The sequence below is a fragment of the Lutjanus erythropterus genome, chromosome 14 (genome assembly GCF_056507025.1).
Source record: "Lutjanus erythropterus isolate fLutEry1 chromosome 14, fLutEry1.hap2, whole genome shotgun sequence".
NCBI lineage: Eukaryota > Metazoa > Chordata > Actinopteri > Lutjaniformes > Lutjanidae > Lutjanus > Lutjanus erythropterus.
The window spans coordinates 28,482,583-28,502,565 of NC_139330.1; the positions used below are offsets into that span (position 1 = coordinate 28,482,583).

At 39.6% G+C, this 19,983-nt stretch overlaps 1 protein-coding gene across 1 annotated transcript in view; it reads right to left on the reverse strand.

The window, feature by feature from the left end:
• cdh11 (cadherin 11, type 2, OB-cadherin (osteoblast)) overlaps positions 1–19,983 on the reverse strand; it is a 130,839-nt gene that overhangs the window by 4,734 nt on the left and 106,122 nt on the right. The window contains exons 8-13 of the mRNA XM_084735322.1: positions 19,311–19,498; positions 11,062–11,175; positions 9,486–9,625; positions 7,985–8,121; positions 4,943–5,064; positions 3,408–3,525 (exon numbers count right to left, since the gene is read on the reverse strand). Of these exons, the coding sequence (XP_084591448.1) occupies positions 3,408–3,525; positions 4,943–5,064; positions 7,985–8,121; positions 9,486–9,625; positions 11,062–11,175; positions 19,311–19,498 (819 nt within the window). The remainder of the gene's footprint in view (positions 1–3,407; positions 3,526–4,942; positions 5,065–7,984; positions 8,122–9,485; positions 9,626–11,061; positions 11,176–19,310; positions 19,499–19,983) is intronic.

The window sequence follows — 19,983 nt, forward strand, 5'->3', positions numbered from 1 at the left end:
GAACCAACTTTTCTGGGTCTGAACCAGTTTATTTTTGGTGGCAGTGCCAAGAACTTTTTAGAATTATTTGAACCAGATGGAACCTCAGAGTTCTACCTAGAACCCAACTTAAAGGGTTATATCTAGAACCATCTGTGAAAGGTTTCACTCAGGACCCACTGTGAGTGGTTCCCCTTCTTCCCAGAATATTCAGAATCTTTAACAAGATACCGTCTAGGGGGTTCTAATGTGAGCACCTTTTATATTTTTTTATAAAAAAATTCCCAACTGAACCCAAAAGAAATGGCTCTGGGTAGAACCTCAGGAAGAACCCTTTTGGAATCCTTACTGCTAAGAGTGAAGAACAGGAATGTATAAAGGGCAGTAAGTATATACTTCTGAGTTTGCTAATACCAGCGACTTTTGTCATAGCTTGGAGTTTATTACACACACACACTTAGACGCTAACACAGGCCTACATGTGCAAAACCACATATAATGAACTTTTTCCTTGTTGCCTCTGAGGAGCTCATACACACATTTTCCTTCTTTATCATTGTCCACACACACATGCAATGACATCCATCCACACACAGAAACACACATATTGTACACACATAACAGCCAATGAGGTGTGACTTTGGTGACATTAAATTCCTGTTAAATAGTGGTTCCATTCATCAGTTGAGGAGGAAATGTAATCAAAAGCCACTGTTAGTGCTGTTCTGACATGGACTGGCTACGAGCTCTGCTTCTGCTTCTGTCTGCCTCCCTCTTCCTCCCCATCCAAACAATTCTCTCTAATGTCACATAAGCTTTATTGCAGACAGAGGAAGCGATGAGGTACTTCGGGGGCATTTCAGAAGCTTCATCACTAAGCAAACAGTCTCTTACATTTATATTAAAAATACATTACAGAGCAATATAAGTGAAATATCAAAGCTAATGTACTCCACTGAACACAGCACTTGGAGCGATGTAAGAAAAATAGTTTTGAATTGTTGAGTGAACAGAAAATTACATTGAATATACACAGATTTACTCTTGGACAAACTTTGCAGTCTTACAAACACACATTTACTGGTAGTACTATGTTTATAAGGGCCCTGGTTGGTATTTATTTTTTAACCTTAAGATCTAACTTTAACCTTGAAGTTTAACTACACCCTCAGGTCTGAGCATACTGCTACACAAATGAGTGCAGCTGACTTTTATGATGGCTGAAAGCAAATATCTATAACAATGTTTTACAAAAAGTTTCAGCATATTTTCATGACCTTATGCTATAATAATAAAAAGCACTTCACTAAAAGTATGCTCTGTATCTGGGCAAACCTGAAGTGAAACTGTCCTAGTGGATAGAGAAAGCATCGCAACTGGTTTCTGCACATGGTGCTTAGGGGCCTTACAAGGCGGGGCCACATTCACAACATCAGGGTGGGTGGGTGCGGGTGGGGGGGTGCTTGGGGGTGAAAGCTGCCACCACATAGTTCCCCTGCCACCAGATCAACCAATAACAAAATTCAATTGCAGTAGCATGATTTCAACCAGTAGAGGGCAGTCACTATGCATATCTATAACACATTAAGTGGAATTCAAATGCTTTGCACTAAAATGTCAGGATTTGGACCTCAATCAACAACACTATTAAATAGTCACAGACATTGATTTTCAATTGAAAAAAGTGGTTTGGGGATTTAGTTACTCTTTACTCATTAACTGAAACCTAAAAGCTGTGACATTTTTGTGCATTGCGTATTTATTTTTGTGTATTCACCAACAACAGTATTTCCCCTTCTTGCCACCTACTTTTTTTTGTATTGCGAAATGATTTGAGTTTATTCCCACTGCTTCTATGAATCTACCCTTTTATAAAGTACGAAACATAGTAACAACATAAAGGGCTTGAACAAGGCAAAGAAGCATAAAACATACACAACATGCATTCATTAAGTAAAGTAGCACAGGCAAATATAAATCAAACAAAACAAGATAAAGATAACAAGTCAAACAACAACCAAAAAAAACTTGGGAGGGTACAACCACAAAAGAGACTGAAGATAACCTGCCACGCTGTCGGTTGCTGATGTCATTGTCATCTGCTGCTATCAGCCTCCTGCCAACACTGGTACTCCCTGACAGCTGTGTGTGTGTGTTTGTATGGGTGTGGATCTGAGGCATCTGAGAGTACATGGACAGATGGAGATGACTAGTTTCTATCTATCCATCTATCTGTCTCTGTCTGTCTATCCAGCCATCCATCTATCCATCCATCCATCTATCCGTGTTTGTCTATATTGTGGTTTCTAGGAACCTGTCTGATCCAATTTTGGTATCGGGGCCCAATATTGAAGTCACTGATCAGGTGTCTCAGGACTTAGGTCACAGATACATGTTCCAATCTGGATTCCACAGCCAAGTGTGTTATCTATTTATTAATACTCTGCAAATTGAGAGATGATTGGTGCTCTTAATGGCTACTCTGCACAATCCTACAGCATCCCACAATGGTTGGAGGATGCCATTTCACAAGTTACATTACACAAACTATGCAAGCTTTCCATATAGCGAAAACTAAAACTGAATTTGCATCAACTGAGACAGAACATTTTACCACTTAACTGAAATTCAGTTTCAGCCTTATGGAATCTTAAACATACTACTACTGCCGCTATTGCTGCTACCTCAACTACTACTACTATTATACTACTACTACTAATAATAATAATGATAATAATAATCAAGAAAAAAGGGTGCTGGTATCAGTTTATTATGAGTATCAGCAGATATCCAATTAAGGTATCGGAATCAGATCAGAAAAAAAAAATGTGCATCCTTAAATAAAGATACACTTCCTGATTTTACAGTATAGTGTCTGATAGGTTCCTCAGATCCCAAACTTCCTGCTGTTGATGCTATGAAACTCAGCCCAACACAAATTCATGTTTGCACTTTCATGTTTAATGCTCTACACATCTACACATACACAAATATAGATACCTATAGCTATGGCAGCTATTTATATTCTTCTCCCCTTGCTTCTCTCTTCCTCTGTCTTATTTTCTTTATTTTAGTCACTCTCCCAGTACTCACAAAACTTAATTCAATCAGTTGGCCCCCTAAGATATATGTACAGACGGACAGAGACCCCACTGCAATTAATACAGCCCGCAGGACACGTGTGCATTTGTGTGTGTATGAGAGAGATTCAGAGCACCTGCTGCTTTCTACAAGGTAGTGTAAGCCTCCATCTGCTTATGCTTTGATCTAATCTCAGTGAAAGGGGGAGAGAGAGAGAAAGACACCACAGATGAAGAAACACTAATATCGGCTGCTAGGAGGGGTTATAAACAGAAAGAAAGACAGAAATGAAAAGAAACAAAAGAGGTGGGAGACGCAAAAAGAATAATATTCGAAAGGTCATCTACCTCTGTTGTCTGTGAGGGAGAAGTTGTTGTTGTGGGCGACTTCTGGAGCGAGGCTGAATGTGAAGTGTTGTCTGTGAGCCATCTCATCTTTGTCCGCTGCACTTACTGTTTTAATAACCTAAAGCACACACACACACACACAAATCAGAAACAAACACACAGATGTAAAATACTGTTTGTAGGTAAATGTTATATTTTTTACAGTTTTTGCAAAACCAAGTGAAGTCTAAAGTCTGTGAGGTCAAGTCTTAAGTCTCTGGTTGTAATGAGTGTTCAGTCATCTGCTGCTTATCCAGTCTGATTAGAAAACTGTATATGCATAAGTAATTCAAAGAATGTGTGGTATTAACATAAACAGGGACCCGTTTGGCACAATAATACTCTAAAATAATTAATAATTCATTGTTTCAGCATTAATCAGTCCCTTCAGGATTTTGCTGGCTTTTTTTGGTGTGATTTCACAGCATGTTTTCTAAATTAGAAAAAAAAAAATTTTTTTGCAATTAAATTGTGACAGGAAGTAAAAATTCTTTGTTTTTGTTTTTTATTTTTGTATCAGTAAAAATCAAAGGCAACTTATTCCAGGTAGAATAAAAACTCAATCTGTTCTAATTTTTCTAAATAATCTTACCAAATTTCAGGATTACTGAAATTCCAACAAAATATGCTTTATTTGTAAATGAAAAAGTGCACATGGGAGGGTATTCGACTAAGAGGCTAAATCTGTTTGGGGCTTAAATTCAGTCAGAAACAACAAGCTCAGTAAAAGACTAAAATAAAAAAGTTAAATACAAGAAATAAAAACTGAAGTGAGATGGTTCATTAAGACATACTGTACAATTATGACGTTTGCACAGGGGACTGATATGATTGGACCTCATGGAAAGCCACAGCGATAAGCCAAATTTGCAGAAGAGTCGCAGTGATTATTTGCCACACCATTATGTTTTTTTGTTGCAGTTTTAAACAAGTATGGCAAATAAAAAAAAACAATTACCTTTTTGAAATATTCAGCGCATGGCAATGTAATGGAGAACCACGCTAACATAGGTGATACTGAGTTCAACATCTTTGCTCACCGTCCATATGCGCATTAACGTTAACTTTCATGTTAACTTGTAACATTTATCCAGGTTTATTTTCAGGTCCCTGATAAAGTTGGATGTGGCCGATCAAGCATCCCTCAACTCCACAGGTGTTATTTAGTGACTTTTTTGTTTGGCTTTTTTTTTAGTTATTATAACAAAAGGTTATGACAAACAGCACAGCAGCTTAAGGTGTACTTGCTGTGTGTTGTTGCTTGTCCGTAATATTACACGTTAATAAAACTGCGTAATGATATTCAGCTCATCATTTTCTTAATGTTAAGTCACCAAAAAATAAAATAAAGACTCTTTACTGTTTCAGAATCTCTAATCCACATCAAGTTTTAAGTCTTTTGATGACAAGTCAAGTCTCAAGTCTGCGTGCGCCACAAGTATGAGTCGAGTCCCCATCTCTGACACACATACATACTCTCAAACAGACGGACGTACCTTTCCTGGGGCGACGGTTTCACACATGAGGACTTCATTGTTGTTATCAAACTCTGGGGCGTTGTCATTCACGTCTTTTACTTTGATATTAACACGAACTTTGGTGTCTTGGTGGTGGCCTCCTACACACACACACACACAGAGTACAGGGCAAATCATCATCAACATTCTGTTGCACACAAAAATTCAAAGCAGTGTCAAAGTCATTAAAGACTGAATGTCATTTGTGCTCGAGCGTGTGTATGTGTGTGATTGCTTGTCTGTCTGCATTCTAATCCATGTTTGGCATTGGCTGAACACAAAGCTAACTATTAATATTTTCCAGCAAGATTGCCTGTCAATCAGTCAACCACTCAGCCAGCTATTTGTTATTTTGATTTGCAGAAATTACAGACATGAGTTTGTGAGACATCAAAATATCCAGTCAGACAGTGTGCCACTTAGTTAGGCTGCTCCCACACTTTTTCGCCAAAACCATTTTGATATGCAAAAGTGACAAATGTCAAGTTATGTCTGCTGGAGATTAAAATGAAGAAAAATGTTGTGATGCAGACACAATTATATCTAAAAAGCCAAAATAGACACATACAGAAAACCTGAGCTCCTGATTATTCCATAATATTAACTGAGAAAGACTGAGAAAGAACGGTGTATTTTTAAATCTATCCATTCATCTCAGAAAAAGAAATAAACAACTATCCATTTCTACACTGTGCTGCTTTGCATATTTGCAATTCTAGTCAGTATGATTTTTCCACTACCCTGTCATTACGAGGCATTTATTTAGCTTCCCAGGGCCTGTAAGCGGTTAGCGTAGCCTGCAATGGTCCTAGCTTTGTGGGCGGCGAGCCCGTTTCCATCTGGCCGTCTGGCGTCTAGCACGCCACAGGGAAACCACGCGGCGCTCTGCTAGTTCGAGCCCCAACCACAGAATACCAGGGTGGGGCCCCTGTGGCTCGCTGGCTGGAGGGTTTGTGGGGTTGAAGCCAGGGAGAGAGAGAGAGAGAGCGCGCTCCGGAGGGCCTGCGGGTCTACTGGCATTCTCCTCTTCTCTCCCCTCACTCTATCTGTGTAGTTAGCAGGAGTGTTTGTGGTGGAGATGGACAGTTAAAGGTTTTAGTGGTGCCTCGACTGTTTTTGCTTCAGTTTTTCACTCCTCTTTCACTGCGTCAGGGTTTAGTTTTTGTGTCACTGAGGATCTGCCTACCAACCTTCTGTGCTGTAACCACCTCAATCACTCAGGAATAAATTCAAGCCAACAGTTGAAATCTATTGACAGTTAAAACTTTAGTGGTGCCTCAGCAGCTGTTTGTATTCAGCCTTCACATTTTCTTTCATTTTGTCAGATTTTTTTTTTGTCTCTGTGTCTTTTGTGTATCCAATAAAAAAAACTAACAGAATAAACTTGAGATTTTAAACATTTTCAGGCCATAGCCCCCTTAGCTGATAGAGGTGACTGAGCAGGGACCCCCTATATGACATATATTTCATTGAATATTTTTGCCAAGTCAGCAGCAGTTGTAACATGGCTAATGTTAGCTGAATTAGCCTCACTTTCTGCACTTTTGCCAGTGGTTTTTTCGAGATGTGGTACGTCTTGCTCGTGAAGTTACAAAACGATTCACTGTTTCTAACAATAGTGTCTGTACACTCGTCATAATAATTCAACAATAACTTTCAAAAATATGTAGCTAACTAGTTCACCGTTATGGATAGGTGCTGCACAGTAATTTAGTAGGTTAGTTATCTCACCTGATTGTAGTGCTGGGTATAGTTTAAAAAGTTACAATACCAGTACCCATAAAGTAATGCTTACAGTGATTGGCTGCAGTAAGTAGTCTTTTTTTTTTTTTTCAAGAAGAGAAAGTTTTGATGTTATTTCAGTTGATACCTTAAAGGCACTAAGTACCAACAATACCCAGTACTACTTGATTGCAAAAGAATTCATGGGTGGCTGATTTATCTTCACCAAACAATAATTAGGTCCCCCCCCCCCCCTTCAGTAACTCTAAAGACTCCCTGTTGAACACCCATGCTTTAAATCATAGTTGGCACAGATTTGGCCAGAATTTATGAGTCTAATTCTAGATGACACAACAGTTCAGCAGTGTTTGTTTAATTTTCTGAGCAAAACTTTACATGAAGACATGTATGAATTAAAGTTGTCAAAAGTATCAATACTTTTTCACTACCATGTGTTTAAAACAATACAATACTAACATTGGATAGCATAAAAAGTACCAAAGCTATAAAACAGAAAATATGTTAGATCTCTGTTCAGTTTAATCTATTTTTGTGTCTGAAATTTGGATTGTAGGACGAGAAAATCAAACAGTGTTCAGGGACTTTTTCTGTACCAATGTTTTTTTTTTAACGCAAGTATGTTATTAAAGTTTAAAATTCTGGTATCATTACAACCCGAGTACAAGCTGCACACGAATGTAACAATTGCATGCGCTGGTCGTAGACACCAAACACTGAACACCAACTGTGTTAACAGCTGGACAAAAATAACATCACCAAGGATGTGCATGAAGCCAATCTCTCCTCGCCGAAGCTGAATATATAATTAGTTTCCCAAGGTCTAGGCAGCTCTTCACTGACATTCACAGTGAAAACTTTAGTTCCACCCAAAAGGGAAAAAAAATAAAGAAAGGCAGCAGCTTGGATCCATAGATTTTGTATATAAGACGTCATGGAGTGGATCCAGCACCACAGAACGACAGGTTGGGCTCTGAATCCGAGCAAATGTACAGCCTGGTGGCGTCTGGGATTTTTCCATCTGCTCGTTCATCTTTGACTTTGTCTTTTCATCCTATGTAGATTAGTGTACTCTTCACTACACTCACAAGCACAAATTGCACAAGAGCAAAGATCAAATACAGGCTCCCTATAACTGACTATTGTCCCAAAATGGCTGAAAATAACAAGACATAAGTGCTGACGGTCTCAAAACCAATGTGTCACTTCATATTCAATCATATTCATCAGATTCATTCTGTATTTTGATGTGTGTCTGTGTGTGTGTGTGTGCATACACACCTATTTCTGTGGCTGACACAGATATATTGTGCCAGGCTTGTGTCTCTCTGTCCAGCGGTCTTGTCGTGGTGATAATGCCGTCTTCTGAGTTGATGCTGAAGAACTGCTCCACATCTGTATACCGAGGGATCATGTACCTATAACGGAGAATTAACACACATCCATGCCCAAAGTCAATTTTTACTTGCCCCTGTGCAAACTGTTTAACTTATTAGTGGATATCAAATAACAACAAAGACTGAAGTTTATTGTCATCTTTAATCTAAGGCTGTGACTTTTAAAAAATGCCCATCCCAGTTTCTGAAAATCCAAGGTGACGTCTTTAAATGTCTTATGTCAGTCTGAAACACAAAGATATTCAGTTTAATATGATAATAGGTGAAGAAAAGGATACTCAACTGTTCCCTGGGAAAGTGGACAATCCTTACACATCAGGACTGAGCGATTAATAGAAAATGGTTTGGCTTTTTTTTTTTTTATTTTTTTTTTATAACACACCTGTTCCTTATTGTTCTCTTTATGCCCTGATGAAGATGAGTGGTGCCTCAGATCATTCCAGGCTTCATTACTTTACACTTTAATCTTGAGTAAATTGGACAGTTGAGGTTTATTTTTTTGTCTCATAGAAAATTTAATTGTTGTATATAAATGTGTATTACAACATATTTATAGCTTGTATTATAAGACATTAGATACCCTCATTCTCTGAATGAAAAGCTGAATTGATCCATTTAATCAAATAGCAGCTGCTATTTAAGATGTAGCAACCCTCATAGTGTTAAAAAGGGACATTAGGAACTCTGTTAGATTACTGTGGGATAATTTAGCAACCAAAAAAGAAAGATAACTTTTCCATCTTGATAGTTTACCTGTATCAACCCATTCTCATCTCAACTCATCACATACTGATGATTTTTCACCGCCCCTTGGAAACTGATACTGAAGCACAAGGTAACATTTAGCATCTGAATCTGTCATGGCCGGAAAAATGTTTTTTTAGGCTGTGTTTCATACATCACATGAAGTCGCTTAGGTGACTTGCAAAAATAAAGTCAGTGAGGGGTTGAGAATGAGACCGGGCTGCCTTTACACATAACTGTAAGCTAATGCATAATCACTTTATATGGGAAATATATATAATATATGTTTAATTCTTACAATACTAAGTTTAGACTCTAGAGTTAAAGTAGGTTGAAAGACCTAGTGATTGTTTGTTTGGCTACACTTTTGTAATTCTATTTTGCTTCCCTCTTCTATTGAAAACTTCTTAAAATGTAATCTGTGTTTCCTGCATAAAAATATGAGTGTAAAGCCAAGCTTCTTTGAGTCATATTGTTTGTTCAGTGTAGCTGAAGGAACACTATTTAAAAGTGGTTTTTTTGGCAATGTTCCATGAGAATTTACATTCGTGTGAAAATTCAAATTTCTCCCACTGCTGCAAGCCTGACTTGGGAAATGTGTTTGTGTTTGTATATAGAGCGCATCGCTGCGTTTGTGTTACCTGACAGGGTTGTTGGCATTATCGGTGTCCTTGGCGTGGACTCGTCCCACCAGGGTGCCTTCAGGCGCATTCTCCTCTACCTCAAAAGTGTAACTGGGAGCTACAAACACAGGGGGCTCATCTGCATCCTCCACTGATATCTGCAGGCACACAAACACACCCAACTGTTAAAAGGCTCCTGTGATATTTATCTAGTTACACACACAGACAAGCTCTGTTTCTCATGCCGTCATACACACACATCCTCTTGCGCACAATCAAACAAATGCACTCACACTGTTCTTCTCACCTTAAAGGGACAGTTTACCACATAATCAAAAATACATGTTTTTCCTCTGGACTGTAGGGCTGTTTGTCCATCCAGGTTGGAGTTGTCTGCCTTCTCTCCAATATAATGGAACTAGTTCAAACTCAGCTTGTGGTGCTCAAGGTGCCAAAAAATACCTTTGCCAAATTCAACACCAGTGTCTCTTCAGAAATCATGACCTGATTACTCATGATCATTTCTGGGGGTTGTGACTGATCATTAATTAACATGGAAACAACAGATTTAAATGTAGATTATCAGTCAGTAGCAATCCTACATAATTCTATGCATACATTTAATTATAAAGTATAACTTATTTTTTACTACAAAAACAAGCAGTATGCATTATTAGTAGGGCTGGTTACTATGATCAGACTACTCCACTTTTTATGAAATCCAATTGTATAAAATTTTATGATTAGCTATATTATAAAATAACTCAAATAATGGTTCAAGCTACACCAAAGTCACTCCCTGACTATGTACTTTATTTAATACAGGAGCACACTGTGTTTAGAGAAAAGTTTACTGTACAAAAAGATAAAAAAAAAGAGACTTAACATTTCAGATGCATTTCTCTTGTTGAGGTTTAATTATGGAACAATATTAATATAAATTTAAGAATGTGTAACTTACTTTTGGCTTTCAAAAGAATGGTTTAGGAAATGTGTATGATTTTTTTTTTTCCTCATTTCAGGAGTGTAGGTTAAAGTGATAAAAAATATAAGACAGGCATATATAAGCATATTGCTTCTACCTGTGCCTTTTTAGTCATTACTTACATAAACTGTTTGACTATGATTCTACTGTATATATCATTTATATTAATTGTATATTATACTGTACAATGTTTATACGTAATATATTGTGAGTGATAACTGCAAAAAATACTGATACTAATAATAATCCACAGAGCACTTTCATGTAATTACTTTCTTTTTACAAGAAAGAAAGTAGTTCCTGTACATTCTACAGTATGTAGTTTCTATATGGAACTACTCACAAGAAGGTCTGTGCATTATCTTGAGTAACTGGGTCATGATTTCTGGAAAGAGACATTCCTGTTGAGTTTGTGAAATGCATTTTCCATGCACGCTATGAGCACCTCTAGTTCGAGAGAAGGCAGACGTCTCTATGACCTCCAAAACTTGGCAACTCATACCAAAGCAATCTAGACAGATATACAGCACCAGATTTTTGATTTTGAACTGTCCCTGTCAGCATAAACACATGCACATGTGCAGTGCAAATTCACACAATTGCACAAACCTTTATTGTGGCTTCATCCTTATAAGGCCCCCAAGCGAGGAATTGAGGGTCAACATGAGGGTTGGACCCCTCCACCTTCAGTGTGTATGACCGCTTGGTCTCAAAGTCCACAGACTGAAAGAGAAAAGAGACAAAGAGTGCAGCCAGGTCACTTAATCAGTTCATCTCAAATCAAAATTCATCCCTGTTTTATTTAATATAACTGTAAACAAACATTTAAACAGTATATTATCTTTTTGCAGTGTAATGATATCCAAATGCTGAAGAAAATTCACTGTATTCCACTGCAGACACTGGCTCTGAGAAATGCAGTGACCAGTGCTGTATCTTCGTCTTCTGGTAGGGGGAGCTGTTGCTACATGAATGAACACAGCCTTATCACTTGTAGTGAAAGTCCAACTATCACCACAACTACTCCAGAGCAACAAAATCCAGGAGTAAACCAAATGCTGACTTTAACCTCGAGATAATTTGAATTTCACGATATTACATGATATGATACGAGTATTTTGGGACCACAATGATCATGGATGAATCATTTGGTTGTTTCTGTTGGGCTGTTTTCATCAAAAGATGAAAACAATACTAGACTGTTTTTTTAATGAGCCAGGATTAGGTTGGGGATTTTGGGACGCTGCATGATAAAAGGGACTAGAAAGTGTGTTGGGTCACAAGGTGGGAGATGGAATTGAAATCCCAAGACACAAGGACTACAATCTGCTGATAGTTAAACTGACTTTTTTCTTTATTCCTTTATAGATTTTCATTTATTATACATTTATAATTGAGACAGATGAATTAAGAATGCATTCAGAATCCTTGGCATGGGCTTTCAATATGAGGAGTAGGTCAGTGTAAAACCGTGAGATTCAATTCACTCATATTGAACTGAGCTTCAATTCACTTACTCTATATTGGGAGAAAAGCCATTGACTTTTAATGGCCTTGATATTGAATTGATCAGAGTGTGTCTGCTGTTCAACACACAGTCCTGCACGGGTCCAGTTTTGCAAAGCTGAGAACCAAACTAGACCCGTACCCGCCTGGAACTGTTAATATAACCTCTGCAACCCGGATTGGTCGCGTTTCCATAGTGACAATGAGCCTCACTTGCAGCTGTCAAAAGTTAGTACTTTTTTTAACTTTTTACAAGCGACATAGTGTTTGAGCTCACCAAAATCCTCCCAAACATTCAACTTGGCCTTTGACGATGATGGCCTTTGATGTGTCGTCCACAATTTGTTGTCCTCCAGTTATCATTGTGTCATCCATTTCAGCCAGCAGCTGGCCTCCATGGCTGTCAGATCAGACAGTGACACCCCATTGTTGGGCAGGATGTGGGGTCAAAGGTTGTGTCGTAAGTCTTCACAATAAAATCCTAGCGGCTGTTTAAGCCTAATGTTACTGTATTAGTGAATATATATGTAAAAAATACTGCACAATCATCTTCATTTTCTCTATGGAAAATACACAGAATTGTGTTGCATGTGCCCTTGGATTTATAGAAATCTATTTTTTACCAATTACACAACATTTTTGCAGGTCACCACAGGTGTTCAACACAGTACAAGACAAGACAGCAAGACAACATTTTCTTTCAGTGTCACAGTAGTTACAAAGCGATGACCCTCAGCTAAACAGTCTATACTAACGAATCCTTCTTTTTCTCCTGACTTCTATTCTTGTACTCGTGTACCCGACTGCAGGGAAAACTTTTAAGTCAACAAATGTGTTGGCAGTCATTGTATAAAAGCTATAATACCCAAGAGATGCTCTCTGCTATGATTATGAGGACTTGTGCGTTGCCAACAGCACTTGGCTGCGACTTGCACTCATCCACAGCTCTGCCGTAGCCATAATCACAGTAAAAAAAGAAAAAAAACAACAACGTTCTTTTGGGTATCAGTGCTGTATTATAAGCCCAGATAATAACCCCTTTCCCCCCACCACTATTTTTCCAGTCAGTGTGGGGATGTTGAACTGGCAAATTCCCAAGAGCAAGCTTGATCTTTTCATCTCCATGCTACCATCACTTAATGAAATCCCAGTGGGAGGAGAAGGGCTCATAAGCCCTGTGTGAAGTGTTGTAAAATCAGAGTGAAGCTGCTATAGATGTATTATGAGTTTGACAGACAAGGCTTACCAGCGGTTACCAGTGATCAGGATGATTGCAGAGCCTTTCAGTGCCAAATATTATGCAAGCTACTCACTGAAATAAGACATAACAAGCTGTACTTTGTATCAAATTAGACAAAATCAAGAAATATTTTCTAGACAGTAAGCAAACAGCTATACACTAATTAGACACCATACACTTGACGGTACACTAATAAGTACCACTAATAAGTCTTTTATTAGACTTAAGATTAGACTTTAGACTTTAGGAATACATTACAACTGTAAACTAAAAAGCGTTGTTTCCCACTTTTAGACCCTTATTAGACTTTATTACGTGGTAATCTGGAACACATCAGTCCAGAACTGTACTGTAAAGTGTATTGTTCCCCTCCTTTGGACCCTCATTAGAATTTACTAGGGGCTAATTACACAAGAACTGTACCATAAACAAAAATGTATTATTTCCCACTGTTAGACTCTTATTAGATTTTATTAGAGGGTAATTAGGGGCTCATTACAACAGAACTGTACTATAAACTAAAGTGAAATCACATATCCGCTACTTCCCCATTTAAAAACAATATGTGAACCAGAACTACCAAGTAAAGGCCAACATTATACAGTAGAGGAATATTTTGAACATGTGTGACTGCACAGACTTATTGTAATACTGTAGGCAGATCTGTGATTTGATCAAAGAAGTAGTCTTGGCTACTGTATGGGACCAACCACTTTAGTTTACAGTACAGTTGTACTACTATTTTTACCGATAGAAAGGTTCTGAACTCATTCAAGATTATAGCTGAGAAGGTGTTGAGACCAAGTTGTGGGCAAGAATATGATATTGTTTCCTTTTGCTGTGAGCGATCAAACGCGTTGACCTCATCATCTGCAGTTAACACCTCTGACAACAGCTTGCAGAAGCTCTTTAATCTATCAGATTCGGAGCGATTTTCATGTGACGCGGCAGCCAGATGAATGGATCGGTCCGCGCTCATTCAGTCGCAGCAGCGTCTGACTCTACGGTGTCACTGAAGGCGTTTAACGTGTTGATGACAGGTACAATGCTAATAGGATAGATGTGACCTGGTTCCTTCATTTTCCCTTTTTTTGTCACACTCGATCTGTCTGTCTCCTTTGCCCTCTTTCTCTCTATCTCTCTGTCGCTCCATCTCTGTCTATAGATCCACTCTCTCTTCATTCTCTCCGTCTTGGTGTAATCAGTGCGAGATAATAATATTCACAATAATGCCTTCCCTCTCTCTTGAACACACTCGCACACACACACAGCTCCTTAATATTCTGCGGACTGCTTTCGTCAGGACACAGTTGAAAGAGAATAGCTGATTAAAGCTCATCCCCATGTGTGTGTGTGTGTGTGTGTGCGCGCGTCCGTGTGTGCGTGTTTTTGAGAAAGAGAGTGAGAGAATAGAGATTAGTGGAGGCTACCCCCGATGCCGATTTGAAAGTGTGTTTAGGTGCGAGTCTGTACATGTGTTCTTGCACGTGTATGTAGTGTGTGAGGGTGCGTGTTTAGCCTTTAATTTTGTATGGCAATGCTTTCAGGGGGCGAAAGGTGTTGATTTCCCCTGAGAGGCATCGAGACACAACAAAACACACGCTTGCACATACACACACATCAGAAGTATAGACACCGTAATCAGATTGAGAGGAGTAAGTGGGGTTGCATGGTGTGAGCATCTCTCATTGTCTTCACACACACACATGCATGCATGCACGCACATACACACACGCACATCAAATCAGCATCAGGCTATTAAGCTATTATTCCAAGGGACACAGGGATCCATGAAGAGGGATTGTTTTATGAAAGCTTCTGGCACCAGTCAGTGGCTTTACCCACATGCACAGTTTCTTTGTCTTCAGATAAACATCAAACTATAATTTTCTTCTAACCTCACACCTCACATTGTAAAAAAACAAAAGGACAACAAAAAACAAAACAAAAAATCAAGCTGACCTATGGGAACTTGTACTGAATGGTTGGTTGAGCAGTGTTTCCCCTGAACATAAATTAGGTAAATAACCCTGAAAAATGTTGGGAAATTGACCACTACAGGGCAGAATGGAAATCCTACAAGTGGTAAAGCATAGTGATACATAATTCTCTAGTCTCTGAAATAATGCACTAAGAAACAAATGCATACATATCCATACAGTAAAACAGAACAAGTTAGCTCAGCACGTCAACTCAGCATGGCAGGGATCTGCTTCTCCATTACAATGAGGCGGCCTGCGTGTTTTTTAACTGCAAATGATCTGAGTTTGAGTCTAGCAGCTGTGAAACGGTGAATAAACAATTTATTTCCTGCAAGTTCTTCACAGTTAAGTTATTATGAAGCAGCAAAACTAGGAAATGATGCATTTTCATCAATGGAAAGTCCTGTCATATTGAAAGTGAACATGAAACGGTAACATAAAGCAGATACCTGAAACAATGCCAAGGGAGAGAAACTAAAATTCAAACCCCGAGATTCAGGTAGAAGCTACAAAAGTGCTACGAGCTGAACACACAATCTTTCAACTTTTTTTTTTTAACACACACATATTTAAGGGGGAGAAGGGGGATTGTCACAGGTTGGCAGCGGTGGATGAGATGTCACCACAGTTCGCGTTGAGGCCGCTCGGGCCCGCATTGGCTGTACTTTGGAGATGGTCCATGTCGGGCGCAACTCAGCGCATGTTGGCGTGGTAAAAGTGGTCGTGAAAATTCAGATCAGCGCTGCACGGTTGAATTTGGTGTGGACATTACTGCAGTAATGAGAAACAAAGAGGTATGCTGGCATATCAGGAGACTTGAATGCATGCTCTGAAAGTGTTCTAACTGTGATAACTAACTCTGCTTTCTAGAAATATTACATTGGAGCTGACTGCCTGTGCGTACATGTGACTTCATTCAGCTACATTGCGTGTGTGTGTGTGTCAGACTGTTTTTACAGTGAGGTCAGTGGTTCTGTCTAGTTTAAGTGATATTAAAGTTGAGTGTAAGATGTTTACACATGCATTTAATACTTCTCAAGTAAAGTTTCCAGCCCTTGGGTGGGTTACAGCCACACATACACACAAACCTAGTGCCCCACTTTAGTATAATCAGTTTCTCTCGTTACTTTGATTGGACTGTCCTGTTTGGCTCGGTAGCGCATGCGGTTTCTAACAACTTCTTTGAGGGATCCTCCTTTGAAAACTGCACATTTTAACTCTTCCAGTGTGCTTTTATCTAATAGCATTTGTATTTCTGTTCTTCCTCGAACGCAGCCACAGTTCTAAATTCCCACCTGAGCTCTGCCCAGTACAACCACACAGTTTTCTACTGTCCTGATCTCTGGGTTAACCGCCTTGCTCCGGGATGCACATGTTGTATTTGTTGAGAGAAGAGAGGGCAGAATTACTCATTATTATCATTCGCTCATTTTCCTGCTCAGTCCGGGTGACACCAGTGGGAAGAGAGCCCCTAACCCTTGCAGTCTTAATGCCACGCTCTGGCACTGAGCTCCAAAGGAATCGCTCACGCAGACAGTTGTGAGAAAAAGCATGAAACAGACTTGTATCGATCGATTCAGACAGAGATTTTCCCACAGCATCAGTAAAGACGAGCTGTGGGTTAAGGCTGCCTGCTCTTTTTGAACAGCGCCGCTGCTGTCTGGACAGGAAACGCAGCTTGCCATGAATGCCATCACACTTTAAAGCACATACTATAATTATGTATGTGATTGCAGAGCCTTTCACCAAATAAGGATGTGGTTTGAAACTTTGAAGAGAAAAAAATCCCTTGTGACATAAATGCTTTACAAAATGTCCTCTAGGATAACAGTCTGAAAAAGAAAGGGGCAAAGGCTGATTTTGGTGTACATTTCATTCTTATTTTCCCCCCACACATTGCTAGCTTGACTATAAATGCCATTATTTTTTAACTCAGTGACTCTGACGTCGGACGCCCCGGCAGGGAAAAGCAGGCTACCACAGCTCACTGGAAGATTCAGCTCATAATCCTGACCTGCAGCTACACATACAGTACAATAATGTGTGTGTGTGTGCGTGTGTGTGACATGAGGGAGTTTCTGTGTATTTGACAGAGCGCTGTGTGTGTTTGAGATGGAAGGACACACATACACACACGGTCTTGTATTCTCTCAAATACACACAGAGAGTGAGAAAAAGTAATTGTGTGTGCTGAGCTGGATCACTGAAAGCTATAGTTATGGTGTGTGTGTCTGTGTGCACGTGTGGGTTCCAGTCACAGTGCAGAAGATGAGCTCTCTGGCCTAGGGAAGCATGAAAGTTAATGCACTCTCACTCACACACACACACACACACACAACCGTGGAGGCCAGTGTTCGTTTCAGACATAATAAGAAACTGAGGGTCGTCAGGGAAGAGAACACAGCAAAACCTCCCTTTCCCTTCCACCCACCTTCCTCCTTGCTCCATATTTTTTCATCAGTCTTCCTTTTTCTTTCTTTCTTCCTTTTATAATGCGCAACATTAACACACAAATATGGACACGGGCTGAAATGTGGGCTGGCTGAGGCTTGCGCTAAACTGCTTTGTCTGAAGGAAAAGTGCAGCCTCGACTACATTTCTGTGCTGGTAAATTGACAAAGATGGTTGATGACGCACTCGTTTCCATAAGAGCTAGCTGCTGAATGTCAGCGAATGGTACTTTAGACCAAGCGTTCCTGACCACAAAGTGCTGCAACGATTGTGAATTTCTCCTTTGGGATCACTAAAGTGTTATCTTAACTAATCAAATGTTCTGTATGCTGGATTTTTATAACCAGAGGAACAACAGCAGCCAATGTCTCTACTGTCTCTACCCTCTTCTCTGTAGATCTTCAGTTGTTATCATGATTTGCTTGCTTGCTATATAGATTTGTATGTTTATGGGTTTATACACAGTACTAATGGCCTTCATGTCTGACTTGTTCAGATGCACAGATTTGATCTTAAATTGTGTGCGTGAACAATTTAAGAATTTTTGTGGTATGTCTTTTGGAGGCATTTCCTTTCTTCTTTTTTTGTCTAGTATAAGGTTGCCTGATGTATGTCAGTGGCTTGTTGCTTTATGGTTTGCACACGGCACTCAAGTCTGTTGCCTCTATATGGAGTTACTGGGGCCTTGCCATATGCTAATTGCAAATTTCATGGCATATACATTCAACTGGAGATCAACCTCGATTCATCAACACACTCAGGAGGGTAAGAACAGACTTGGCTCTTAGCACACAAATTCCATAGAGGATTTTCCTCTTACTGCTTTGTCTAAGAACAAATATATTAGAAAAAAACATTCTGAGGCCAAATGCATCTTAACAAGTCTTACTAGCTTTGACGACATCTGTCATGTTCTCCTAAATTCATCCTTTCTTGCCTTTCCTTAAAGTGGCTATGGTGTAAGAGGTGGTTCGTAGTGATGAACCTACAGAGATCTATCACCCAAATCTGAAGCGCTCCTCGGCTTCACGGAGCTTTGAGGTGAGTTTCAGTTCATTGTTTAGCTGTCTGGCTGTAACTTTGCTATTTTGGGTTCACTCTCACTTCTCTTGTAGCATCGGGTTTTTGCAGCTGATGCTGATACTGATATTAGGTAGTAAAAAAAATTCTGCTGAGCTGAGATTCTTTATAGAGAATATAATGTACAGAATGAGGACGCATTTGTACAATGATGAGATTAAGGAAAAGTATCAAATGAACATAAAATGCTGCTTTTATAGCTGAAAAAAAAAACCCACTGGATTATTTTTGTGCAGGCACAAAGTTTTCATCAGGCGCATATCGGACAACACATATGCTGATACTGATATAGACAGATATAGCTGTGATAGGCTGATTGGTGGTGATTGGTGGACCGATAAATTGGTTGCGCCCTGACTGGTGAACAAAGTGGAGCATTTCATAGCTTTTGGTAGAGACCAAAAAGAGAATGACTAATGGAATATTCACATGGTGACCAGAAAAAAAGACTCCTAATTGCTATATGTGTAAATAACCAACCATTTTCTTTCAAGTTTGTCATGTCAACTTAAAAGGTGAACCTTGTGTTGTGGTCTTGCTGACCCAAGTAGCAAAGAAATCACTTATTGCAGGTTGAAGTTGTTTCTTTCCTTCCTTACCTTCTTCAGTTTAATAACAGCCTCTCTGGTCTCGGAGTCGGTGCTCAGCTCAAACATGCCTATTCCATCTCCGTCTACTAAACGGTAGTTCACCAGTCCGTTGTCTCCGAGGTCGGGGTCTTTGGCCTTAAGACGGCCCACCTCTTCTCCTGGCACTTTATCTTCTGATACAGACATGGGATACACACCTGCGGGGGGAAACAAAAACAGAATGTTAACTTGGCTGTGGTCGGCTGGTGGTTGCCGATGTTGGTGTCAACTTTTGGTCACTTGGTGTCAACTTCTGGTTGGAGAATTCCTGGCCGGCTGCTGCTGTGTTTACTATCAGAGGCAGGGTCAGGTGTGGAGGGCAGAGAGGGATTAACATGAACTATACCATCTGTCTCATATGGCCCAAAGGATATTAATATCCCCTATAGTGTCAGGTGTGTGTGTGTGTCTGGGGGAGCAGACACCTGGCTTGCAAAATGAGAGCAGTAGGACCATATGTCTACACTCTCTCCTCTTTTATCCTTTTCCCTCTCTCAGGCCTCGTTTCCACCCATCACCTCACCCTCCCCGAACCTTTCCTCCCCACTTTATCTCATCTGTCTTCCGTCTCTGCTTGTTCATAAGGTGCTCTCACCTCCGTCCATCACTGTCAATTTTGACAGCAAATTTTGCTTTAGTTATA